Here is a 25,684-nt window from a genome sequence, read left to right on the forward strand (position 1 = left end):
CCTGTCCTTGGCTCTCTCAGTGCTGGCACAAGCCCAGGAATGCTCCTGGCCCTGCCCAGCAGCCCCACCCAGCTCAGCTCAGCCCTGCCTCAGCCCAGGATGGATCCCACACCTGCTCAGGGGCAGCATTCTCCTGGAGTGGCCCTTGGATAAGCCTGGTCCCTTGCTGCTCCTGGTGGCACCCCTGGCCCAGGTTCCACCCCTGGCACCCCCAGGGCTGCCAGCAGGGTAATTGCTGTCTGGTACCAGCAGCTTCTGCAGGAGGGCTGAGAGACCAGGGAGGGGTGGGAGACAAGGCTCTGGGTCGTGTTGGTGGCCCACAGACAATGGGAATATAACTTCAATCACCACGGAGTTAAACAAAGACAGCCAATTGCTCTGAAACACTGAGCCTTCTGCTCACTCCTCAAAAAAGAACAACCTCCAAACCAGAATCATCTTTATTTGGATGTGTTTACAGACTGTTGCTTTTGTTTTTCTTTTTTGACAAAAGGTTTCAACAGAAAAAATGTACACACTACATTCCAACCCAGCTTCTGTGAAAACAGAGAAGCTTGGAGTTGCACAGCATTTCACACAGGTGTGTTTTAACATTCATGGAGAAGGGAGGAGGCTGTCCTCAACCCTTCAGGAACCTCTCCCTTTGCAAACAGAGCCATCACCCCTGGAGTCACCACCAGCAGCCCATGGGCACACCAGAACTGTGACAGAATTTCTCCTGGCAACTTCTGTCATCAACACAGCTCCCATGGAGACAGTGAGGCTGTTCTCAGAGACTCCCCTGACACAGTGAGGTGGCAAAGTTGGACCTCCATTCATTTTAAGGCACTACACAGAGTCCCCCACCTACAAACTAAAGCATCTCCAAAACAAAATAGTTTTTTACCAACACCCTAATTGTCCTGAAGACAAGTGACAACAAAAAAGGTGTGGTTTGCAAGTGGCATTGCTTCCCACTAGGAATGTATGGACATTTATAACATTTAATAACATTTATAGAGCTTGAGCAGCAAAATCCAGTGTGTGGTGGCTGGGAGGGCAGAGCAGAGGGTGAGACTGGCAAAAACCTGGTGGGGGCTGGCTTCTTGTAAGAGGTTCTGTATTCCTGAAAGCTGACAGCAGAATTTTCCCCTCCATATGCAGACAGGCACTTGGATTTTTCCTTGATGAGATTGGCAATGAAATCAGAAGGAAAACTCCTGGTAAAATCGGGCCATTTTCAGGAAAACAAACGTGAAAACAGAGTCACAGCTCAGCCTCACCTTCTGTGTGGAGACCTAAAGCAGAAAAAGACTGAAAGCCTTGGATGAACTATTTCCTGAGAAATTAAGGCCCGATTTTAATCCTGAGCACTTCATGTAGCATTTTGCTTTCTGTATATGTTGTTTTTCTTGATTTTTTTCCCCCTAATCAGCTTTCCTATCTGTCCAAGTTTTTTTGTAGCACTCTAGTGATTCAGGTGGTATAGCCAGATAAATAACAGAGTTATTATCTTTGTAATAAATCTCTTTGTAATAAATGCACCTTGTAGCTTGATTTACAGCAAAATCCTCCTCCTCCTCTCACTTCCATGATGAGACCTACTTAAGTCAGTGAGACTAGTCATGATGATAAGATAATTAAGTTTTTAGTACAACTCTGGTTAGTGAGCAGAATGCAGTTCTGATAAAATGAATCTACTAGCTCCAGTCTGATATTAAAAGGTTCTGGTGACTTGGGTATTGTTCTTAATGTGCTCTGAAAAAAGCACTTTTTATTTTTTAAATTAAAGCATTAAACCCCATACAGGACACAATTCAGATCATCTTTTAAATTCATGTATTTCTTTTGGAATGGCAAAGTTGAAGTTCAGCCAGCCTAGCAGTGACACCTGCAAACTGACAGTCAACCCCCCTACATTAAAATGGAAAGATTTGCATGAATGTGTTTTAAAATGACAGGAGACAGGAATTGGAGCTTCTAAGCAAGTTAGACTAAAATTTTAAGAGTGAAATGCCTAAAAATAGGCCCTTGAATGCATAGTTAGGCACCTATATAGAGACTGCTTGATTTTCAGTTGTTCTGATCACCCAGAGCTCCCATTAACTTCAGGAGCAACTGTGGATACTCAGCTGTTCTAGAAATCAAGCCACTTTTATTCAAGGGTCTAAATATGGATGTCTGTGCCCAAGTTTGGGGGGGAAAATAGAAAAAATAAAAAAGAGGTCTGGTTGCCTTTTTTTTTTTTTTTTTTTTTGCTACAGAAGGCATTTGATAAAAGAGAAATAATAGCCAAGTTTCATTCTTCTTTCCCCTCACAAAGCCTGAGACTGAATCAACAGAAGAATTAATAGTGCAACACATCTGTGCCAGAAGATTTTGTCTGAGGTGAATGGAAATCTATTCCAAGATCAGTAGCTCTTAATTAGCAATCTGAAACATTCCATACATATTTCATATTCTGAGAATGCAAAGTGTTACCAGGCCACCTAAATCTTTTTCATAGTATTTCAGTGCTGCCATTAATAAGCTTTTCAGGCTGGTCTGAGGAACTTTGCAAGATTAACTTTGCAAATCTGTATGTATTAACTATTTAACTATTTCAGAAATGCCACTTTTTTCCTGCTTTTGGATCAAGTACAACCAGCAGACTTGAGCATATTTTTAAATACCATGAACTATGAAGAAGGGAGAATTAGGCCTTTAATTCCATCATATGCACTTGGTTGTCAGAAGACTTCTGAGTGCTGTTTGCTTAAAGACCTCTTTTGTAAAAGTAATCCTGAGTTGGTTTTGTGTCTAAGCCATTGCCAGTTCATGCTGAAGTGCATAAGAGCCAGTCACATGATAGAAAATCTGCAAGAAAAAAAAGAAAATTTATGATGGAATTATATATGACTATAAAGCTGCAAGTGTCAAGGAAGTAACAAATTAAAAGCATGCCAGATGAGGATGATAGATATTTGTTTGTGTGTGGGCATAAAATATGATGTAATAACCCTTAATAATTTTTTTTTTTTGGTAGAATATGAACTAAGGTTTCTTGCTGCTGCTGTGTTTGGAAAGAAAAAGCAAAAAGCAAAGACTCTTGCTGCTCTTAACTAAGATTTGAAAAAAACAGCCAGGTAGAAGCCAATGCTTTCCTCTGGCATCTGGTTTTGACTCTTTCAGTATGTTTGTTTTGTTGAATATAATGACAGGGACATTTTATCTTCCATGTTTTTAGACAGCATAGAACAGCAAGAGCTTTGGTCATGACTGGGGCATTTGTGCAATCCCTGGCAGATAAAAGATAAAACCCTTGGGAAATCAGAACAAATGGTGCAACACAATCACTGGCTGTGTTCTAACACCCAGCAGTGATGGCAGTGGCAAAGAGAAAGCTCATGCTGCTCTGTCATAACCAGGGACATAATTTTAGGTCAAGAGTGAGGCAGAGGGAGCAAGACAATATTATTCTCATTGCAGGAGTGAGCCAGGGGTTTTCAGGAGTCATGAATATTAACCTGACACCTCTAAGCTGTTCTTAGAACATTTCTTAAAACATGTCAGTATTTCAATTGCCAGGAAATGTGAGGAAAGGGAAAAGGCTGCTGGTTTTGTCCTCCCCCAAAGCCCCTATACCTCATGTTTTCCCAGCAGCAGGATAATGAGTCTCAGATATTTTTCTTGGTTAAAGGTAATTTCACCTCCTCTCCTGGGCTTAATGAACATGCAAGTCAGGACCAAAAGCCTTCATGTTTTGGTAGTTCCTATAACACTACACTGTTCCCAACTGCATCCTTTGGGACTGATACCCTGTGCCACTGATGTAGATCATGGATACATGGGCCAGAATCTTTCTTCCCACTGGGAACTTCTTCCCCAGGAAGCAGCCAACATGTAAAAAATTCTCTGTCAGCAGCACCCAGATGAAGGATGAGATGTGACTTTCTCCACACCATGAGGAGCTGTGGCACAGTGACACAAGGGGTCTGTGAGGCTCAGTCACAGCTGGGAGTGAAGAGCAGAACACTGCCATGTGTGGCATTCACATTCTCTGAACTGAGAGAGACATAATTCTCTCTCTCCCAGGATTTTTCCCGGGAAGGCAGTGAGAAGCGCAGAGAGAAAAAGAGAAAACAATTCTTATCTCTATTCACTGCTCCTGTTGTTTTGCACATGTGGAATGTGTTATGGAGATTGCTTTCTCTTATGTGTTAGGATGATTTGGTTTTGTGTTATGTTATGGTGTGTTCTGAATGTGTTATGGTGATTTAACCAATCACCAAAGTGATTTGGTTAATTGGACACTGGTGAAGGTTGTTTTGAGTGAGTAGCCAATCCCTCAAAGCTGTGTCCTGACTGTCTCAGACAACCACAGGTTTTTCTTTAGTATAGTAAAGTATGTCTTTAGTATGTAATTTAATACAGTATTAGTGAAATACAGTATAGTTTTAATAAAGCAATTGTTCAGCCCTCTCAATCACGGAATCAGAGCACAATATTCCCAGTGTCAGGGGCTCCTGGCATTGATAGTCATGCATTCAAAAAGACTCTGTACAAGCACAAACTGAGCCCTTTTTTTCCAAATTTCTGCCAAAATTTTACACTGCCAACATGGCCTAAACCATGGTCAGCTGCCCCAACACCAGAGCCCCAGATGTCTGTAACGACAGCTCAAACCTAAACACTGAGCTGGAAGTGAACCTGTCATTAATAATGGATCAGAGGGATGTTCCATTTCTGCAGAAGCAGTAAGCCAGCACTTTTAGAAAGATTACTTTTGTTTTATGAGTTGTGAAGCTGCCACCAACCAACCTGCTGCTCAATGTCTCCCAGCAAACTACTGGCTCCCAGGCGGAAGAGCTCTGGGGTCAGCCACTCCACTCCCAGCTCCTCCTTCACCAGCATGAGCCAGGTAATTGCTTCCTTGGCTGTCCTAATGCCCCCTGCAGGTTTAAATCCAACCTTTAGAGAGAGAGAGAGAAAAAAAAAATAAATAAAAGTTCAATGCACCTTTTCATCCATCAGCAACCCTAGAAGAGCAATCAATGCTTGAGCTGCAGTCTCAAAGTGCCTGTGATGTAACAGCTCTACCTGGGAAGGACCTGAGTAAGAGCCTGGAGAGAGATGAAGGACTTCAGGCAGCTCTCCAAAATGCAGTTTATTGTATCCAAGATGTTACAGCAGTCCAGGGTTGTGGGTGGCAGAGCCTGTGCCTCCAGCTGTCAGCTCCAGCTGCAGGCAGGCCTGGACACCCTTAGCTTTGGTTACAATGCATTATATACCTTTCTTTGCTGAGCATTTTAATGCAGTAGAACCAATCTATACATTTACTTTTACCTATAGCCTATATAACTACTATCATTACCATATTATTGTCAATACTATCCAATCACATGAGTTAGTATGCTACAGTTTAACCTTAAAGTTGTTTTTCAGTTTTCTTACAGTGGAAAATTCTTACACCTTTTTCTACTTGCCACATTGACATGTCTTGTTTGCCTGTGGTATCTTTCTGCTTGGTAAAGACATTTTTTTGTTTGTGGTCAGCTTATTCTTTGCTCTAAGTCATCAAATCTCTTTCCAAATTGACTTAACGTTTGTTTCCTGAGTTGTCCAGCAAGACTGGCTCAGCAATTGTCAATTTACACATCTGTTACTCTTCTATATCAAAACTTGCTCCCATCTCTATTCCATTCTCAGGTTCTACATTCAGAGAGCTTTCTGCCATGCAAACATATCTGTGAAACCTTCTTGTCAAACTTTCATCCCTCCCAGGAGACCTGGCTGCAAACAGCACAAGGTCTGGGCTAGAACTGGGAGCTACCAAGCCTCGGCCATCACTGCCAAAGATGACATTTTCATCCTGAGGGAGCAATACTTCTGACCCCTGTGCTCTTCCTCAGGAGCTGGGCTTGAGGTCTAATGGGAGGAGTTTGCCTCTAGAGCGAGGGATTTAGGCAGGACAGGGTTATCTGCATAACCACAAAGTGCCCATCTCATCATCACCTACTGCCAATGCAATTCCAAATATAGAACAATAAATACACAGCAAGAACACAACTCTAAAGATGCTGCATGTGAGGTGGCTGGCAGTGAGAACTGGCTGTGTTTTATGAAAAGCCTCTGCAGCACAGTTACACATGATTTGGCTGTGCTTTCAAACCTATCAGAGGTTTGATTGTCACTAAAATTTTCCAAATGGGAGTTAAATTATGTCTGTCTTTATCAAAAATTGAAAGGTCTGTCCCCCACCACAGGCTGGGTGTGCTTCCAGTCCCTCTGTGTTGGATGTGGGTCATATCTGAAGGTGAACTGCCACGTCTGCAAAGGCACAAACACCAAGTAAAACTTATCTTTGAGGTAAGACAAGTCTGGAATCCCAGGATGGGCCTGCTATGGACTTGGCATGCACCCCAAATGCCAGTCCTCTGGTTATGTGCCATTTAAACACAAGACAGAGCTTCTGACACTCAGCTATCAAATCCCTCATCAAAAATGCCAAAATGTTGGTCTGTAGCAGGTACCTAAACTCTTGAAAAGCAAGGGGAATCAGGAAAAATTCCTCCTGTATAAAAAAGAGGTAAATCTGAACAACACAGTGATTCTTCCTCTGTTTCCTTCTGCTTTTACATCCTGCAAGTATTATAATTTTGTTTTTGTATTCAAGCTCCCAAAACCTCACTGCACTGAGGATTTCTTTGTGCCTTATGGACATAATAGTGGAATCAGAAAGTATCTTTTTTTAAATGTGTTTGGTAATCTTTTTTATACAGTGATTTCAGGACCAACAAACACAGAATAAATCCTTCTCTCATGCTGGAGCATTGTGATAATGGCATATTTCCAATAAGATTAAAAGGAACAAAAGCAGGAAAAGCTTGATAAATCCAAGCCACGAAAACTGTGGTTTTGTGGATGGACAAATAGATGTGTGAGTGTTTGCATACATCTGTTAATGTTAGACTCCCAAAAAGAATTTAAAGCCCAGCAACTGGAAAAGCATCTTCTAGATAATAAACAAAACCAGTTGGAATGTGCTTTCCCTCAGGAAGAGAAATTCTAATGAAATTTGAATTTAGATTTGTTCCTAGAAATACGACATCTCTCTGAGATAATCTGTGGCAAAAACAAGTGAAACAGAGTTAATAAGAGAATTAAAACCATCATTCAGAACTCCTTCCCCTTTCAGCAGATTCTGAAAGCTCTTTTCTTTGCAAAAAAAGCTGACAAAGACAAGCCTGTCCTCTCCTCCATTTACCAGCTTTCCAAACAGCACATCTGACTGCAAGAAAAACGTAAAAAGGAAGGGGGGGGGTTGGAATTTAATTCAAGAGCAGTACAAAGTCCAGCTACCACTTTCCTGCTGTTTCACAGTATTTCATTATTTTGCTTAATAAGTTCATCTCCTCAAGAATTTTCTCTTCACCTTACATTATTAAAAGTAATAAGTTTTTCTGGATTGGGGGTTTTCCCAACAGAAAAACCAATTTATGTATGTCCTTCAATAATGACAGGAAAAGATTATTTCCCATTATATTGCACACTTTTCATATCACCACCACAGCTTATCAGTCAATAAATGTTACTCTGCAACTTGTTCCTTTCCTTGAAGAAGTTTAATTTCTGTATTAACCTGCTTTTCCCAGGCAACACCTTGCTAGAAAGCATCCCTACAGCAGCAAAATTAGTTTGTTAAAGAAACCATTTAGAAATTCCTTGTCACTGATAATATTGTCTTCAGTTAATAAAAGTACATGAAGTCAGTTTACATCTAATTCACTGGCACACACATGCACACGGACACAAGCACTTACTCTTAATAACACATTTCATGCCATGAATGCCTCCTTTGAAAGCAAAAGGTGAATTCAACATTTATATCCAATTATGGGGACAAAGCTGAGCTAATGCAGCTTGTGGCACCCAGCACTGGTGCCCAGGGGGGTGGCTGGCCCCAGGGATCTGCCTCACACTGGGGCACTGATGGTGCTCCCACAGAAACAAGGCTATGGGAGCTGCTCCAATCATCGTGTGCCAGAGAGAGGGGCAGGAGGGGAAAGGAGGAGTGGGGACTGTTGGGAAGGATGAAAGTTTGACAAGAAAGTCTCACGGGTATGTGTGCTTGGCAGAAAGACTTTTGAAAGTAGAGTCTGATGCAGGAATAGAGATGGAAGCAAGTTTTGATAGAGAAGAAAAGAATTGCTGAGCCAGTCTCACTGGCTAACCAAGGAGGCAAAGGGTATGTTAGTTAGAAGGGGTTTTTATGGCTTAGAGCAAAGGATAAACCCACCCCAAACAAGAAGATGTTTTTACCAAGCAGAAAGAGAGCACAGGCAAACAAGGCAGCAGAGGTTGCAAGTAGAAAAAAAGGTCTCAGAATTTTCCACTGCAAGAAAAATGAAAAACAACTTCTAGCTTAAACTGTAATGTACTGACTTTTAGTGATTGGAGAATAGTAACATGCATATGGTAATTAGAGTAGTTATGGTAGGCTATAGATACAAGTTAAGGTATAGTTTGGGTCTGCTGTATTAAGATGCTCAGCAAGGAAAAGTAAATAATGCAATGTAACCTAAACTAAGGGTCTCCAGGCCTGCCTGCAGCTGGAGCTGACAGCTGTGGGCACAGGCTCTGTCACCCACGACCCTGGACTGCTGTAACATCTTGGATGGAATAAACTGCATTTTGGGGAGCTGCCTGGAGTCCCACATCCCTCATTCAGGCTCTTACAGGGACAGCCCAGGGATCCCTGCTGGCCTCATCTAGATGGCTACAGAGAGTGGATGGACACACCTCCAACCTGGTGTCACACGTTCCTCAAGCTCTGACAGCCCCTGAAGTCTTCTCAGCCCCCATCCCACTGCTCATCCCATCTCCTGACACTGACACCACCTGCAGAAGGGACAGAAGGAGGAGCTGGAGAGGAGGGAAGGGCAGCCAGAAATGGGGGGAGGCTCCTAGCTGGAGATATATCTTCCTGCCCTGGTGCTGAAGGTGAGGACAAAGCTCACTGCTGAACACCAGCACCAGATCCAAATGGCAGCCCCCACCTGCCCATGGAAAAAGGAAGTGAAAGGTGTGTTAAACCCTCCTGGGAATCTCCTCCTTTCTCAGTGTTGCAGCAAAAGGATGAATGCACTGACAGCTCTGCACTGGCTTTGCTTTCCCCTTTCCTCCACTGACCTCACCTGACAGCGACCTGGTCAATAAACATTAAGTACCAGGATATAATGTTCTTCCAACCCCTGTTTTCCTTCTCCTTCCTTCCATCCCAAGTAACAGGATACAGCTGGATCTGCTTCCTTGTCCCCTTGGAAAGCCTCTGTGGCAAGGGAGGAAAGAGCAGAATGTATCCCTTGGGTTGCCAGGACAAAATCAGAAAACACAGTGGTGTACATTGGACAGACTCAATGGCTCTGCATTTGTATGGCTCTGCTGACGTTTTTGGGAGCATGTCAGCCACTATTAGCCCTGTTATTAATGGACATGACCACCTAAATAGTGAAAAAAAATTCAAATCCAGATGCAGCAGGGAAGGCTTTGATTGCATGAGCTTTTACAGAATGAAGTCACAGCTCTTCAAGGGAGGAAATAAAAAAGTAAAAAAAAAAAACCCAAATATTAGCAAATCAATCCTATTACATTCTTATTTCTTTGGTTAATTTTTACAGAGGAAATGAGGACTACCTTGTAGCCAGTTTGCCAGTAGTACTCCTTAATGGCTCTCATCATGACTATGCCAACGGGAAAGGTCGCGTTCTCCACCTCCTTTCCTGTAGATGTCTTTATAAAATCAGAACCTGAAAGGAAATAAAAAGTTTTATAACAGTTTTAGAACCAGAGTCCCTCTGCACATACAGGTTCACAGCCTCAAAGATGCCCTCCTGCTTCACAGCAATTCTGAAGCATTCCTTTACACACAGGTCCCCGTGGTGTACGTAAATCAACATTTTAGTATTTCCACAAGGATCTTTGAGAATAGAAATTATTTGCATCAGGTTTTTTTCATTTAACTTCGCATCTACTTGGTCTCAGGTCTGACAGTCTGCTATTGTATCTCCTGCAGCTGTTTTTAAGAGAAGGGAAAGATATCTCATATGTGTTTACTAAACCAGCTGTGTAACACTGTAAACCAAGGGAAAACTGCCCTTTTATGCATTTAGCAATTGTAACATTGCAAGTTGCTACACTTAAATCCACAGTCTGATTTAATGCAGCAAAAAGGTCAAAACATCTGTGTTCTTTAAAGAACAAGAGTTAGCCTTGGCTTATTTTTTCCTGTTTTCTCACTAGTGAAAAATATTCTCCAGTGCCTGCCTTAATTCCTGCGTAACATTCTTGTGTATTCTTGCTGTTCTGCCTTGGCTTGAAAGAAATCCTGAAGCACAGTGCAACAAAAAGCTAAGAAACTAACAAAAAATAATGTGCCTTGCAGTGCACGATCCAGCACTGACAGAGCACAATGACAAAACTTCTTTAATTTCATTAGGACGCACTTCACCCCTAGGAACCTACTTCTTAGAAAAGGTGTACTGTGGGATCATTAATTATCAAAAGTAATTGGGAGAAGAAGAGGGATAATTCAAACATCATGTAGTAGTGCATCATCCACTTAAGTCAATTGGAACTGCATCTGCTTCCACTTCAAATTTGGCTTGGGGTCCATTTTGTCTCTTATGTGAATGATGATGCCTCTACAACATCCCCTGGAGGAGGGAAGGGAAGTTTCAGCACTGGCTCCAAGCAAGAAGTTGCCTTGACTACGTCCTGAGAGCTGCAGCACACCCCAGAGAGAGCCTCCCTGATGGCACAGCTGATGGGCAGGCAGCTGGGGCTCAGCACAAAGCCAGGCGTGTTCCTCTGGCTTTAAACACAACCAAATGGTACCACCAGATCTGGGGTTTCTGGGACCACACAGTTTTCTCTGTAGGCTTCCTGACCAGGCACAGTGTCAGCCCAGTGGTGGTTCAACTGCTCCCTCCTGTGACAGCTCCATTCCAATTTGCAAGAAAGGCCCTAACTCCACAGAAAGTGCAATGTGCAAAAGAGGCAATTAATAGTTGATAGGGCTCTGCAGAGAATGGAGCACACAGGAGAGACAATTGACTTGCACATTTCAGAGCTGCTCCCTTCCAGAGAGACACCACGGACATCTGATAGTCACATTAAAACAAGGAGCAGTGGAAGTGTAACTTCAACATCACCAAATTATATTTTTAATTTCCCTTTCGAAACGTAGCACTTAAAGTCCTTCAGTGCAATACTTCTCATTTTTTCTGCTATAAGGTAAGTCAAAGCTTTTATAAGTCTTATAATTACAAGTCTCTATGGTACAGTTTCATTAAAAACTTTCATTAAACAACAGCTGCCCTTGTATATGGTCTTCTAATCAATTTGGTCAAACAGAATGACTTCTAATCAGCTGTTGATAAAAATAGAAGATGAAATTTTAATTCTAATAGATTAACCACAAACTCAAGATAGTCTTCAAAATCCATCTAGTTCTATTCTCCAGTGGATTTAACGACTATTCAGCAACTCATTACTAAATAGAACAAGATGAACATTTTCCAGTTCATTAAAGAAATGTACTATGTATTTTTGCATTGTCCTCATGATTCGTTACAGGGAGTCTTAATTACAAGATAATGGATAATGGTTATTAAATGCAGACTCCAGTAATGAAGCTCTATTCATTTGCGAGCCTCAGAGACTGCAAAGAGGGGAAAATAAAATTACTAGCTTCAAAAGATTAACGGATCAAATTATTATTCAATTTTGAAAATCTCATTCAGACTTCATAGAAACAAGAAGAGATTAAAAACTAGTATTAGTACAAAAGTTGTGCATTTATATATTTATTTTTAAATAATATCTTAAGGCTATTATGAGAATAATCAGCTTTAGATGTGATTATTAGACAAACATACAGCCAATTAAGTAGCATCCTCTAACAATGAAAACAATACATTTTTATTTGCTGAACAAATTCTTTTTATGGCACAAGAGCTTGCTACAAGGACTGCTGGCAGCCTCTTGCAGAAGACAGAGGACCCACACTAGAACAGAGAACCACAATGGAAGGTGCTGTTAATGTTTGGATTTTAGCAATGAAAAGGGGAATTTAAAAAATCAAGTGCTGACATAAAAGGCACCTCATTAAGCAAACTTTCTGCCTACCTTGTGATAATAAGGGACATTCACCCAGTCTATTTCTTATTCAACTTTCCAAAACCTTGAATAAGAAATAGTTTGAGGAATTTAAACAAGTTTAAGGAATTAAGTTCAGAAGGAGTTTCACCTGGAAATGTAGGTGATGATTTAGAAACCTGAGTTTTATCACCCATCTTCTTATCTTCCTGTGAATAGATACACTCAAAAAAATCAAGGCTAAGGCTAAAATACACACTGAATGGCTTTCCCCTTCCTTAGAGTAGATTACATGATTCAGTGAAGCAGTAAATCCAAGATTTCACAAAATCAGTTATTCAGGCTGGATTTCTAGGCCCGGTGAGCCTGGACAAGAGCACACTTTCTACTTTCATTTTCCAGTGTGAAGCCACAAGAGTACACTTCCTTTCAAGGCAGCAAGCCATGTGAGACTCACTGAACCATGGAGATCAGCTGGGTAGAACATGGTGCAGTAACACCAAGGTTGTGGGCTCAACACAAGCAGGCCATTCACTTCAGAGAAAATCCATTCTATGTTTTCTGTTCTAAATACATTTATGAATGCTCTGGTCTCCCAAAAGATCAGCAGAGCTTCCAGAACTGGCTTGCCCTATGGCTGTCCTGTACATCTACAGAGATTTCCAGCCCACACAACACTGAAGCAGAGCATGAGAAGTGGAGAATCTTATTCAGATGACAGCATCCAGGAAACACACTCTGATTCCATAATTAAGCAATAAGGAATAATAAGCAGTATAGCAATTGTGGAGTAATCACAACCTTTTGGTTGTGAAGTGTTTCAAATGCCCTTGGGGAATGATTATCTCCTGATACCTACAGACTCTGTGTTGCTGCCTTAGTCTTAATAAAGAACAAAGATGTGGCTGGCAGTTTGAAACAACAGCTTAGAGAGAGATGCTTGCAGAGGGACAATTATGCTCTGCTACTCTGTAAGTATTTGCAATGAGCACAAATACATCTTCATTGCTGCAACTGAGTCATAACAATATGCAGTGGCACAGGGAGAGCACATTTCCTTCCAAGACTTCCAGGACTGGTGGCAAAAAGTGGCATTCTGCTCAGAGGACCTGCAAACCCACCTGCTGTTTCTGCTGACAAGGCAGCAATGACAAAATAGTACCCTATCAAATGTGCATGAAGTCCCATTAGCAAGCCATCTTTCTATTTTATGAGCACCCAAACTAAGGGTCTTCAGATTCACACACAAATTAGCCTTACTAGGGGTGACCAGGTTAACAACCCTCTGAAAATAAGAGGCAGGGCAAGATAGAAAAGGCTAATGTAGCAGCTAATTCTTGTCAGTTGAGTCATCCTTAATTGTCCCACTTACATGTCCTCATCCTTAATTGTCCCACTTACATCTCCTCATCCTGCTCCAGCAGAGAGACAAAATACATTCCTCCTTAGCTTAACTTTGCCATGCAGGAGAAGAGAACACAAAGCTGTGACAACTCCCTCCAGCAGTAGCTCAGCAGGTAGCTTTAGCTCCATGACACGAGGCTACACTGCCAGACCAATGGTTAGGTGCCAATGCAGGTTTTCACATGCCTGTGCCTCAGCTGCCATTGAAAAATGCTGGTTTAGAACTTGGTCTGTTGAGAACTGCCCGGTTTTTGCAACTCTTTTGGAAAAAATGCCTGCACAGAGGGGGAAAAAAAAGTTAAAATCCCATCATAGGGCTCCACGCTTAGTGTCTGTTTACAAGTAGGACAACCTTCTGAAAACCCATCCAGTCATCCCAGCTTGGTTTGTAAGACTCAGAATGGATGCTCCCTTTCTTGAACAGCACCTTCAGTAACAGGGGCTCTGCTGGCCAAACATGCCCTCAGGAACACTTACACATGCACACAAAGGGACAAATTATCAAGTCCATCCTTGTGCAAAATTCCCTGCAGATGATGTCTGAAAGAATTCAGCGTTGCTGAATTATGCATGGCCTGCTAATGCCCTGTTGCAGCCTGTACCACAGGTCTCCACAGAATACTATTATTAATTAGTATTAGTTTCTTGTGTGCTCATTTAAAATGTTTCTTTAGAAGGTTCAGCAGGAAGAGCCATACCACCTTCTGTTGCTCAGCTGCACAGCACAGGCACTTGCCATTTTTAGAGCATTCCTTCCAATCCAATCCCTATGTGGCATGGAGGAAAAGGAGATCAATAATTGACATGTTCTACAGGTCCAAAGAGGACAGCTGGAATTCCTGTCACTGGTGGCTCCTGGCTTGGAGCCACACTGAAGCCCAGAAGGAAACATGCTCCCAGTCACCTCCCTGCATTGCCATGCAGCAGCAGTGCTGGGAGATGCCAGGTGCAGGAGTTCAGGCAACTGTGTGCTGCTGGAACAGCCATTCCTCTTCCCCTCCAAAGAGGAAGCAGGGAAGCAGCAGGAGTGACTTGTTATGGGACAACAAGGAAGCTTAAGGAATTCCTGTATTGTTATCTGCTTGTTAAATCTCATGTTTATTTACCAGGATCCCATTTTTTCTTCTTTAAAAGGGTGTGCCACATACTGCACTCAGTATATGCCCTCCATTAACCTTATTTCTTTTTGCAGATGGCACTGCTGGAACTGCTGAAGCAGTTTGCCTAATGACACATGACAAGCCAAAGGCAGAAAGAAGAAATAAATCAAGGAATCCCAACAACTACTCCTAACCTTACTATCACTGGGGAAAACCAGACCTTTCTCTCAGCTTACCCACCTGAAGTGCTGATTTCCCCTACAAGCCATTCTGGGGGCTATTTTTTGCCACACTCCTGATTTTGAGCAAGGGACATCAGTAGAAACCTCCCTCTCTAGCACAATGCACCCAGGGCAGGAGGCAGTGTTAGTGGCACAGCTCTGACCCCAAATTCCCAAATCCATGGCCCCCTCCAGCAGTTACTGATGAAGAAACACAAAGCTTGGTCTCTCCTTTCAGACTGAGTGCAAGCACTCTCAGCACTGAGCCACATGCTCTGGCTAGGATGGGTGAAAAACCAAAATGCTGTGGGAGAAACTTGATTTGAAAATCTCCCCCTTTAAGCTTCCTTTACCAACACTGAAATTCATTGCATCACTTCCTTGTTCACACTTAAATTGACCTAAACAATGACAAACTAGCTGAAACTGTGATATAATTAAAACAGCACTGGTCTAGGTCAGGCTTTTTCCCTCTTGGCATTCTTGGTTTTGGATCAATACATCTCAGCCTCTCCAAATGTTGTCCTCTACATGACATATTACAGACTGAGGCTAAACCCCTGATATATCTACCAGTAATAGCACTGCAATTTGGAAGAAAATAATAAATATGCATGATGGCTTAGAATCACAGCACTGTGTGGCATGTTGCATTCCATGTTTTAGCAACCACATTTAGCTTTGTGCTTTTTAACGTTGATAACAACTTTGAAACAAATATGTTAACATTAAAGCTCAGGTACACTCAGGTATTGTCTATTAGCTTGTAACAAAATTACTCAAATTGAAGAAATAGCTGTTTAAAATCAATTTGGAAATACTCCACACTGAATAAAGCAAGTAGAAAATCAGTCTACTTTATCAAGAAGGTGCTATGAATGTTAAAGATTTTAAAAAATCCACCATCCATAATGCAGCCAAAATCATGACACTTCAATGTCATTTTGAGTGTTTTTCAACACTTGATGTTAAAAGCAGTTTAAGATTCTGTTCCTACGCTAACCCAGAGAAAGGCAGGATTGATTTTTGAGATTTAAAAGTCCATGTCTTAATGCTGCAGTCAGAATCCATCCAGCATGCAGCCTCTTTGCCATGCAGAGGACAAACAGCAGCATCAGCCCCTCTTCCACACTGTCCCCCACAACCAAAGGCAGCTGGCACAGCTGAAGGCTCCAGTACCAGGGGGATTTCCAGGATCAAAGGTATTTTCCTTCAGCAATTGGAAGGGTCAATGTTTTGCCTTCTAGTTTTGCCTGAAAACCAAAAAATAAAAGGTGCCAGATCTCACCAGACTCATCTGCAACCTCTTTGTTTCCATCTGGCTTTTACAAATCAGGCAGAACAGATTTCTTGAGGGCTTGCACAGAGGGATGAATATTCCACTTTGGTGATCACATGATTATCAGGAAAATGTGAGGCACTTTTAACTTATTTTTTATGACACTCACACACCCTAAACACCAACAAGCTGCAAACACATAGATTTTATCATGGACTTCCTGGATTCTCCTGATGCAACAAATACCCAAAGGGAAACATCCTGGATGGCCTTACTTATACATAAAAAGCATCACAATGCTTGTTTTTAAAGGGCATCAATCTTACTTAAAGCATCAATCTTACTTAAAGCTGCCACTTTCCAAGAAATTTTGCCCCTCAGAGTGTTTCCTTTTTCCTTTTTCCTTCTCCACCTTGATAATTTGGCATGCAGCAAAACTCCAAAAGCCCACATGTGCAGGCTGCAGAGTAGCTGAGAACTTCCAGATGTTTTCACTACTGTCAGTAGGGTTGTTCTGCAATGTTTCCAACTCTTCAGGCTGCCTGAATACCAAAAAACCTGCCAGCTCCCTTCAATGAAAAAAACAACCAAAACCCCTGACTGTGCAGCCACACTCCAAGCAGGAGGCACCTCTCTGCTGGAGGCCAAGGAAAGACACTTCTGGTTTTTTAAGAAATCCTTTTTTCCTCCCATTGCATTATTAACAATGCTTACATGGCAAAACTAACAATTTTATTTCAAAGGGCTGCTTTATGAAGGTGTGTTGCTGATAAATTCAGTCAGACTTTTCTGGCATAAGCTCATACTGAGCACTACTCGAATGAAGGAAATAAAAAAGACCAGTAAGCACCATCACAGAAAGGGAGCAACTCACAGAAAGGTATTTAATATGCCAGGGGATGGTTTTTTCACCTCCCTTTGTCAACAGCCTGTGTGCTGATCTTACCACAGACTGCAATTATGGTGAGCATCTCAAACCAAAAGCATCAACAACCTGATTAAACAACTGCATGGATGTTGGTTTTTTTTTTTTTTTTTAATATTGAAACTGATAGAGAAATGCTGATTTCACCTGTCCACTGGCAAAACAAAGATGACGTTCCAGTCTTCAGATCTACATTTCATATATAGGTTTTGCATTTTAAAAAACTTACACTAAATATATATGGTCATTTTGAACTTTGGCATTCCATTCTTTTTACTGAAATAGTGTGAATCAAAGAAACTGAATATCAAACTCTCTTCATGCTAGATATATATATATATATATATATATATATATATATATATATCCTCATAGGTATTTAGTGGCAAGTTATTAAGTGTCACTATTCATTGAGACAGCACATTTTATATCTTTCTTAGAGGAAAAATTAAAAAAAGAAAAAAAAAAAAAACAACCAAAACCCATCCATGTAAAATTTGCAGAGGGTGTTTCAGAGCCTCACTCTGGTATCAATGTGTCCTGGTTTGTAAGATAAGTGTGTATTCTATTTGTCATCTGTCAGAGGTGGGGCAGTTCTCTTCTGTTCTTTGGGCAGTTTTCTTTACCTCCCCCACACCCAACCCTCCCTCCAGGAGATCTCTTCTGTTCATGGACCATTAATCATTGATTATCTTCTGTCCATGGCCACTGAGTGTCCCTGCAGGGCTGATCAAATTCCACCATCCCATGGGGAAATGCTCCGCCCAGGGGAGGAGCCAAGCATTCCTACCTGGATCCAATCTGAGGTGCTGGGAACAGCCCAGCAGCCTTTGCCCACTGCTTTCCCAGAGGAGCAGCTTTCTGCTGCCCTGCATTCCCAGAGGGAGAGCAGCCCTGGAGCTCCAGAGGAAAACTCCCCCCTTGTGCAGGATCCCTGCTCCAGCAGAACCACAGCTGGCACTGCAGGAGGGCTGAGCCCCCCTGGGATGGGACTGTGCCACCACCCTGAGGCCCCCTGGGATGGGACTGTGCCACCACCCTGAGCCACCCTGGGATGGGACTGTGCCACCACCCTGAGCCCCTCCTGGGATGGGACTGTGCCACCACCCTGACACACAGGGGGGCAGGCTGGATTCTGAATCTGCTAGTGAGGTTTTTTTGTTTGTACTATTGCATTTGTATTTTAATTTTCCTAGTAGAGAACTGTTATTCCTATTCCCAAATCTTTGCCTGAGAGCCTTTTAATTTCAAAATTATAATAATTCGGAGGGAGGGGGTTTACATTATCCATTTCAGGGGAGGCTCCTGCCTTCAAACACCTGTCTTTTCAAACCAAGACACAATGACTTCTTCACTCAGATGTTCAGAAACAGAGGTGGTCAAGCAGAGCAGCCCCTGTGCTGTGCTGAGTTGTCACGTGCCAAACTGCAGGGGCAGGGACGGCATCAGCATCGTGACCACCTCGTCTGCACCTTTCCTTCTGGCACAAACAGCAAAAGAAGCCAGGAGGAATTCTGTGCTCAGCATTTCCCAACACCAAATCACACACAGAGGTCTCTGATAAGTATTTACATGGGAAGATGCTGTTCTGGGGTGAAGTGCAGCAGTGTTACATATCCCTTATCTATGAACTAAGCACTGTATTCACTTCCATGGAGGGCTTTAAGGCCCCCTGACATTAGCCCAAAGCAAAACCACATTGTCTCCATTTAATTACCTATCTTTTCATACTTACTGTGATCCAAATGACTGAGTTAAACAAAATGGTTGCTAGTAACAGGAGACCTTTGATAACCAGCAAGCTGAGGTGGGTGTACGTGCACAGAGTTCAAAAGAAAATGATGCTGCTGCTTGCTGTTTACTTCTCCAGCATGAATTTATAAAGTGAATTAGCAAGAATTAAAAGGATTAAAGTCCCAGGAACCGATGAAGTCAAAGAGAAATAGAAAATGGATTCACTCCTAAAAATATAAAATTATTTAACAACTTATTAAAATAGTTCATCACTGTAATTAAAATCCAAGTGCCTAGAAAAAAGTGCCACAAGAAAGGTAATTATTTATGAGGAGACTTTAAAAAGCCATTCACAGTGAATTTGGGAGAGAATCAGCCTGAAAGAGTTGGTAGTAAAAGGAAATTGTTTGTTTATTCATAAAACTTATTTAGGTCTAGCCTACCACTAAGAATCCCTAACATCTGCTCAATGGCAGCTGTAAGTAACATTAGGAACACTCAGCCAATTTATATCTTTCCTTTTTATTAAAAAGTAAACAGGTCTTTTTAAATTATTCACTAGTAAATTAACATAAAAATCAGTGCTCTAGCTAACCACATTTTGTGGAAAGGCATCCACAAGCTTTGCATGATCGTGGTGATCTCAATCTTTCTACATTTCACTGACTACTTTACTCTTTATGCGAGGTCCCACCTAATTTAGCAAATGAAAATATAGAAAACTTACAAGCCATACAGGAGGCACTGCCATGAATAATACAAAATGCATCACTGATACCTCAAAAGCCATATTAGTTGCCTCCCTCTGACTTTAACTGATTCTGTTCTTATCTTTCCTTTGCCTTCTGCTGAACAAAAATTCCCCTCAAATAATCTCAGATCTCTCCTGCTTCTTTCATGAACAAGGCATTCATTAAACAGGAAGCAGCAAAATACAGTGGTGTTACTGATTAATAATTATTTGTTCTTATCTGCAGCACTTCTATACTTAGATGACAAAGTGCTCTGCATGTTCCCATGTTTCACTCCAAAACGGAGTTCTTAAGACAGTAAAAAAGGCACAGGAACACTTCAAACCTAAAAGCTTCTCTTTACCTCTCACTAACTTTTTTTTTTACTCAATCTCTTCAACATTTTAGAAGAAAAATATATTAATTTCTTCTTGATTTTCTCTCCTTGCTTCAGTTCTTACTCATTACAGAAGCAAGTGCCTGCAAATGAACTCACCAAGATGTTGTTGAAAGGCATGGAGTAGCTCTGCTTATTTTACTGGGATATTTTTCTTTTACTTCTAGGGAAAAAAAAACAAGCATTTCTGCAGTTTTTTCCCCATTTTCTCAGGAGACACTGAGTTTAAAGCTGAGCTGTAATTCTAACCCAGGCACTGGAAATAGCATTGTTACAACAGCACTGGGTCCACCCAGCTGAAATTCCTGGAGGATTCTGCCTTGAAGGATTCTGTAACTCTCCTGCAATTGGTGAGCTGCAGAGAACCTGGATGTGCTGAGATCCAGAGCAGCTACATGGTGTCAGGGTAGCAGAAAACCCCCTGAAAAATGCCACCCCTCCTCTTCCTGGGGAGTAGGATTCCCAAGAAACACGGCATCCCTCTCCATCATACCCCACCAAGCTGCTTCCACAGCCTGGGGTCAGCTCTGTTCCAAAGCTCCATTTATGAAGATGGCTTTGTGAGTTCTCCACAAATTCACTTTCCAGGACCAGTGGGAAGGAGGCTTTTGAAGATATATGACTCACAATTTTGTATTCCATCATTTAAGTTCAGTGTGATGCATGGAATATGGAGCATCATGCCTTGTTTCCTTTTTGGTCCATCACAGAGCAAAAGTGAATTAACAGTGACAAACTACAAGATTTCACCCCTGAGATGTTTGGGATAGGCTGGTAAATTGGACATTGCACTGGCAGCATGACTGCAGAGGTGATGGAAAGAAGATGTTATATCCAAGAAGAGCTCCTGGTATCACCAAGGAGGAATCTTTTCTACATCTTAGATTTAGGGATAACTCAGCTTTAGGAATCAGCTGCAGTTGTACACTGCAGAGAAATCACTTCATAGCCCAAAGAGCTAGCAGGAAAGAAACATCAAAGGTACAAAAGACAATCAGATGTCAGATCCCTGTTGACTTGCCATGAAGACTATGGCCTCTGCTGTCAATTCAGTCTTTGAAAAATTCCCTCAGAAGGAGGACTACTACAGACACCTCTGGGAAAGCTATTGTCTTTGGTAACTATAAAGTACAGGCAGAAATCTTCAATTGTCTCATCTGAGAGATACTGAATTTTAAAACTACAATTTCTGAAAAGGAATTGAAAAAAAAAAAAACAAAACCACCAACAACAAAACCAAATCAGGAACATTTCCCAGGGGATGAAATTCCCAAGTATGATGTCAAAGAAGGGAATATATTCCATTTTTTGTTCACAATTTGAGCTGTAACAACAAGAACCAGAAGAACACAGAAAAGTTGGGAGACAGAGAGACAGACTCCAAGTAGCCCAGGTACCTGCCAAGGAAATTCAAGTTCCTTGTGTAACTCATCAAAGACACTGCAAGCAGCCACAGAGGCAAGCTGGAAGAGTCTGTTCCCAAGCACCTTTGAAATGAGCATTTTCTGTAATAAATGCATTTGCATTTGACCAGTCCTGTGCAGCTCAGGGAGGAATGTGTTCATGCACCCCAGCAGTCAGCTGGGGTGTTCAGGATTTCCCTGCACTTCTTGATGTAACACTTTTTTAAAAAATGCAGCATCAGCAGCATTAGGGAATGATTTGTTAAAGGCTCATGATGTCTTTATATTGATATCAGTGTGTTTTAACATGCAGCTTTAACATTCAGGTAAGTAAAAAATCCATGCCCTCCTTATGGGAAACTTCTTGGTTTTGTCCCACTTTTGTGGCTCAGCTGGTTTTTCACTTCTGTTTGTGCTCCTTTCTTGTTATGCCTCTTTGCTTTTCCCTGTGTCCTTATGATTAAATGGTATATCCAAGTGAGTATCCATAGTTTTTTAAAATAACCTAATGATGTTCAAGAGCACATATTCCTGATGTATTTTTCCACTCAACACATTTCTCTTCACAAGTCTAAATCCACACTGCTGCTGCCATGAGCATATGTCTTCAAATTAGACAGGCACAACCACTAGGCCTTGATACCTTAAAGAGCAATAACAACAAAAAAATCCAGCACCTACAACCCTAAAATCATACTTAGTGTATGATATTACCACATTTATATTAGGTTTCTGTTAAGGAGCTGGATTTTCTAACTAGTGTTCCTACATGCAATCTCTTTTAATATTTCATAAGCCAATTTTATATAATTGATAGGTACAGTAAATTAAATATTTATTTCTATTTTTCACTGGTTTAGTAGAATTTAACACCTGCTACTGACAGCATAAAAAAACCTAACCTGAAATATCAAAGAAATAAATAGGACCCAGTACATCTATTGATTTTACATAATATTTCCATGTTTTAAAATTGCATTCTCTCAAACCATTACCTTCAATAGTGGAGCTTCACAGATGCAAAGTTTTTTGCCAGGAAGCCCAGTTATTTTGCTGGCATGTTTGACTGGAACTATTCACTGTGCAACAATTTCTGAGTCTGAGGTGATATGAAACTTCAGAAGTTTTAGCTCAAATCTTAACAAGTTATTTAACATAGAAACAAGGTTTCATTCATGGGGAAAATTAACCCAAGAGGGGTGCTTTCTCACCTCTCTGCATCAGTTGTTATAAATTGAAAGTATACCATTTAGATATTCCTTAATTAACATGTTTTGGAAGGATCTTGAATATCAGCAAAAGTAAAGTGCTACTCGGGCACTGAGGATAATTTGCTAATAGAAAGCTGACCCCTCTCAACAGTGTGTTACTCTGCCTGTAGATGCTATTTCACAACCAGTTCCAAAGGGTGGAGCATAAACAGCCCCTTCCCTAAGGGTCAGGAAGCAGAAATCAGCATCCAAACCCTTGTCCTGAGAGAGAAGGACAAGCCTGGGATTTCTGAGGAGAAACAGCCAGAGCAGGGGCCCAGGGAGCACACAGAACTCTCCCTTTGGAAGGAGGTTTTGGGCAGAGTGCTGTGAGAGCAGCAGGAGGAAAGGGACCTCCCTGCTGCTCCTGTGGGCTGCAGGGCACCAAGCATCACTTGGGAGCTCGGCTGGCTCCCAGCACCACTGTCACTCCCAGGGCTGGCTGGACCAGGAAATCACAGCCAGCAGCTCCCACCAGAAACTGTCCAGGCCTTCTCTTGCTCCATTTCCCAATTTCAGTCGTGACCAAGAGTTTTCCATCTCCATGCACAGGCACAAAAATTTCTACCTTCTAACGAGAGGAACACATTTCTCTTTATATCTTAATTTACTAAGCCTCACAGAGGTTCTATAAAATGTGCAAACATTAATTTTACACACAGAAAACCAGAGAGGCAAGTAGGGCTGTCAAAAGTGATGCTGGAAGTTATTCTGCAACCTCAAACCCATCTTCTGCTTCCTGAGTTGGTCCTTGGAAATAGCACTGATTCTATTTGTAAGGGGAGATGGTGGAGGGAGAAGCTCAGGTGGTGGTGTGGGTAACACAGAATCAAACAAACAGGTACAGAGCTGACAAGTTTTACACTGTTTTACACTGGTATTTCTTCTTGGACTTCATTGGAGGGTATACATTCTTATTTTCTGATTACAGGAGAATACCATCAATAGAACAGACTTTGCATAAAATTAGCAGAGTTGCCAGGCATCCTGCTCTGACAAATATGAATGGCCCCAAATAAAGATCTCCCCTCAGACATGGATGGCTGTGTAGGCAGGCACACAGCTCAGTAAGCACATAAATAAATGCATAACAAAATGTGCCATGGCATGCACGTCTGGGTTTTTAACAAACTGCAAACAAATGAGGCTTCACTGTATGCACTCTAACTCCATTCTCACTTCACAGACTCTGCATCTTTATTTTCTCTCAACATCTTTGTTTCTCTCAAGTGTTACTTCTGCCCTCTACTTACCCATGCAGGGTTCTGTTGACTCAATTGGAAAGACTTTTCATGAGAGCCTGCCCTGGCCTGTCTCAACCACTTTCCATTCCTTCACTTCTGATTCCCTGCACACATATTACTGAGCTCCAGACAGATTTTTAAGTCTCATTTCACATTCCTTCAAGGTCTGCTCCACTCAAGCCCCACTATTTTTCTATTTTTTTTTTTTTTTTTGTTACTAGTCTTTGTATGGCCCCTCATCAGCAATTCAAACCTGAGGATATTGTGATTGCATTGTTGGAACTTTTCAACTCCAAGCTTATCTATCACGCCTACATTATTTCTAGTGATTAGCTGCAGTATCACTGTTAAGCTTGTAGGCAATTACCTCATTTAAGGGAGCATCCTTGTAGTGCCTCACTGAACATGCTGTTATCAGCATTTTCATACTGCTGGCTTTTTTATTTCTCCCCATTCTGTACCAGAACAAATGAAGTCACTTGTTCCTGTTCCAACCTCTTTTAGGCTGATTGTATTTAAAGATACTCCATCTTTTGATCTTACACTTAATTCAGAAACTTTGTTAGTCCATGATATCAAAAACTTTGAGACAGCCTGCTGCATCTTGGTTTTTCCAGTGTGTTTTGAGCTTGTTCTTTGCACTAAACTTTCAGTGATGTTAACCAGAGCACAACAATGCTGTTGTGATGTTGAAGATGCACAACAACCACAGACTATGCAGAATGCTGCAGCAGACAGGGGAGGGATCAGCTCCCAGGAAAATTCCACAGCAATAATCACTGTGCTGGTAAGCCCCTTAAGCAACCAGCTGCTCCCACCTCTGCACTGACAGTGGCCCAGAAATCCTCAGTCACCAGCCAGGGCCAAGCACTCTTCCCACACACTCCTAAGAGTAAGGAGTCCCTGACCTGCCCCCAGCACATCCTGGACCTCCAGCCCAGAGCTGAACTCATCTGTCACCCTGGAGAGCACTCAGAGACAGGTCACAGCCATAGAAAGGAGCTGTTTCTGATTTCTGATGTTTTACAGGTAGTGTGCCCTTTACAGACACACCATAAACCCAGCACGGTTGTATTTCAGAAAAGTAAAACAACACACACAGTGAAATGTTGTTTATGTGTTACCCAGCCTCCTCCCTTGCTTTGCCTTTCATTTGCAAATGCTCTGGGCTCTAAAAACTGACTTGGTATCAAATTACAGCTGAAGTTGTAGACACATAATTAAATCAACACATCAGACAACTCTCATGCTACTGAGGGGGGACCCTTGATTTTTGTATTGAGCATGAGACTTAAAGCCAGAAACTGACAACTGATCTCAGGGCTTTTTTTTTTTTTTATTTAACTTTTTTTTTGTCTTTTGCTTTGTTATTATCTTTGTCTCGTATTTCACTTTTTTTTTTTTTTTTTTAATTACTTCACTCTCTGTCCCCAAAGCAGAGTCAGAGATGCAGTCAGTTTTCTTGAGAAGCACTCAAATCACCACCAGGACTTGAAGAAGCACAAGAAATGGCAGTGGAGGGTTGAAACCCAGCATTCCCTGATGCAGTGCTAGGGGTTTGTCCCAGGCAGCTTTCCAAAGCCGAGGTGCTCCCTTGGCAGTGGCACAGAGGCACTGCTGTGCAGTCCCCTGCCACCCTCAGCACTGCACAGGTTATTCTTGGCAGCTGAGTCACTGCCCTCAGAGGCATGTCAGCCTCCTTCACCCAGAAATAGCTCCTTCAATATTCCAGAAGAATTTGTGGGTGTCAGTCAAGTTGGAAAAGGCATGGTTTAAAGAATTTAGGATACCTGTGGGCCTCCTCCCTTTCTGATGTCTTTCCCCTTGTGGACTTTACCAGAGAAGAAAAAGTAGTCCTGGAGAATTATTTCAGAGACAA

The 25,684-nt window shown here is 41.8% G+C and overlaps 1 protein-coding gene across 1 annotated transcript in view; it reads right to left on the bottom strand.

Annotated features, from left to right (window-relative positions):
• Nucleotides 1-422: 422 nt before the first annotated feature.
• The window catches only part of DERA (deoxyribose-phosphate aldolase), a 48,401-nt gene continuing 23,139 nt past the window's right edge, over nucleotides 423-25,684 (bottom strand). The window contains exons 7-9 of the mRNA XM_059848038.1: nucleotides 9,655-9,767; nucleotides 4,780-4,929; nucleotides 423-2,835 (exon numbers count right to left, since the gene is read on the bottom strand). Coding sequence (XP_059704021.1) covers nucleotides 2,779-2,835; nucleotides 4,780-4,929; nucleotides 9,655-9,767 — 320 coding nt within the window. The 3' untranslated portion in view covers nucleotides 423-2,778. The remainder of the gene's footprint in view (nucleotides 2,836-4,779; nucleotides 4,930-9,654; nucleotides 9,768-25,684) is intronic.

This window comes from Haemorhous mexicanus, chromosome 5 (genome assembly GCF_027477595.1).
Source record: "Haemorhous mexicanus isolate bHaeMex1 chromosome 5, bHaeMex1.pri, whole genome shotgun sequence".
Taxonomy (NCBI): Eukaryota; Metazoa; Chordata; class Aves; order Passeriformes; family Fringillidae; genus Haemorhous; species Haemorhous mexicanus.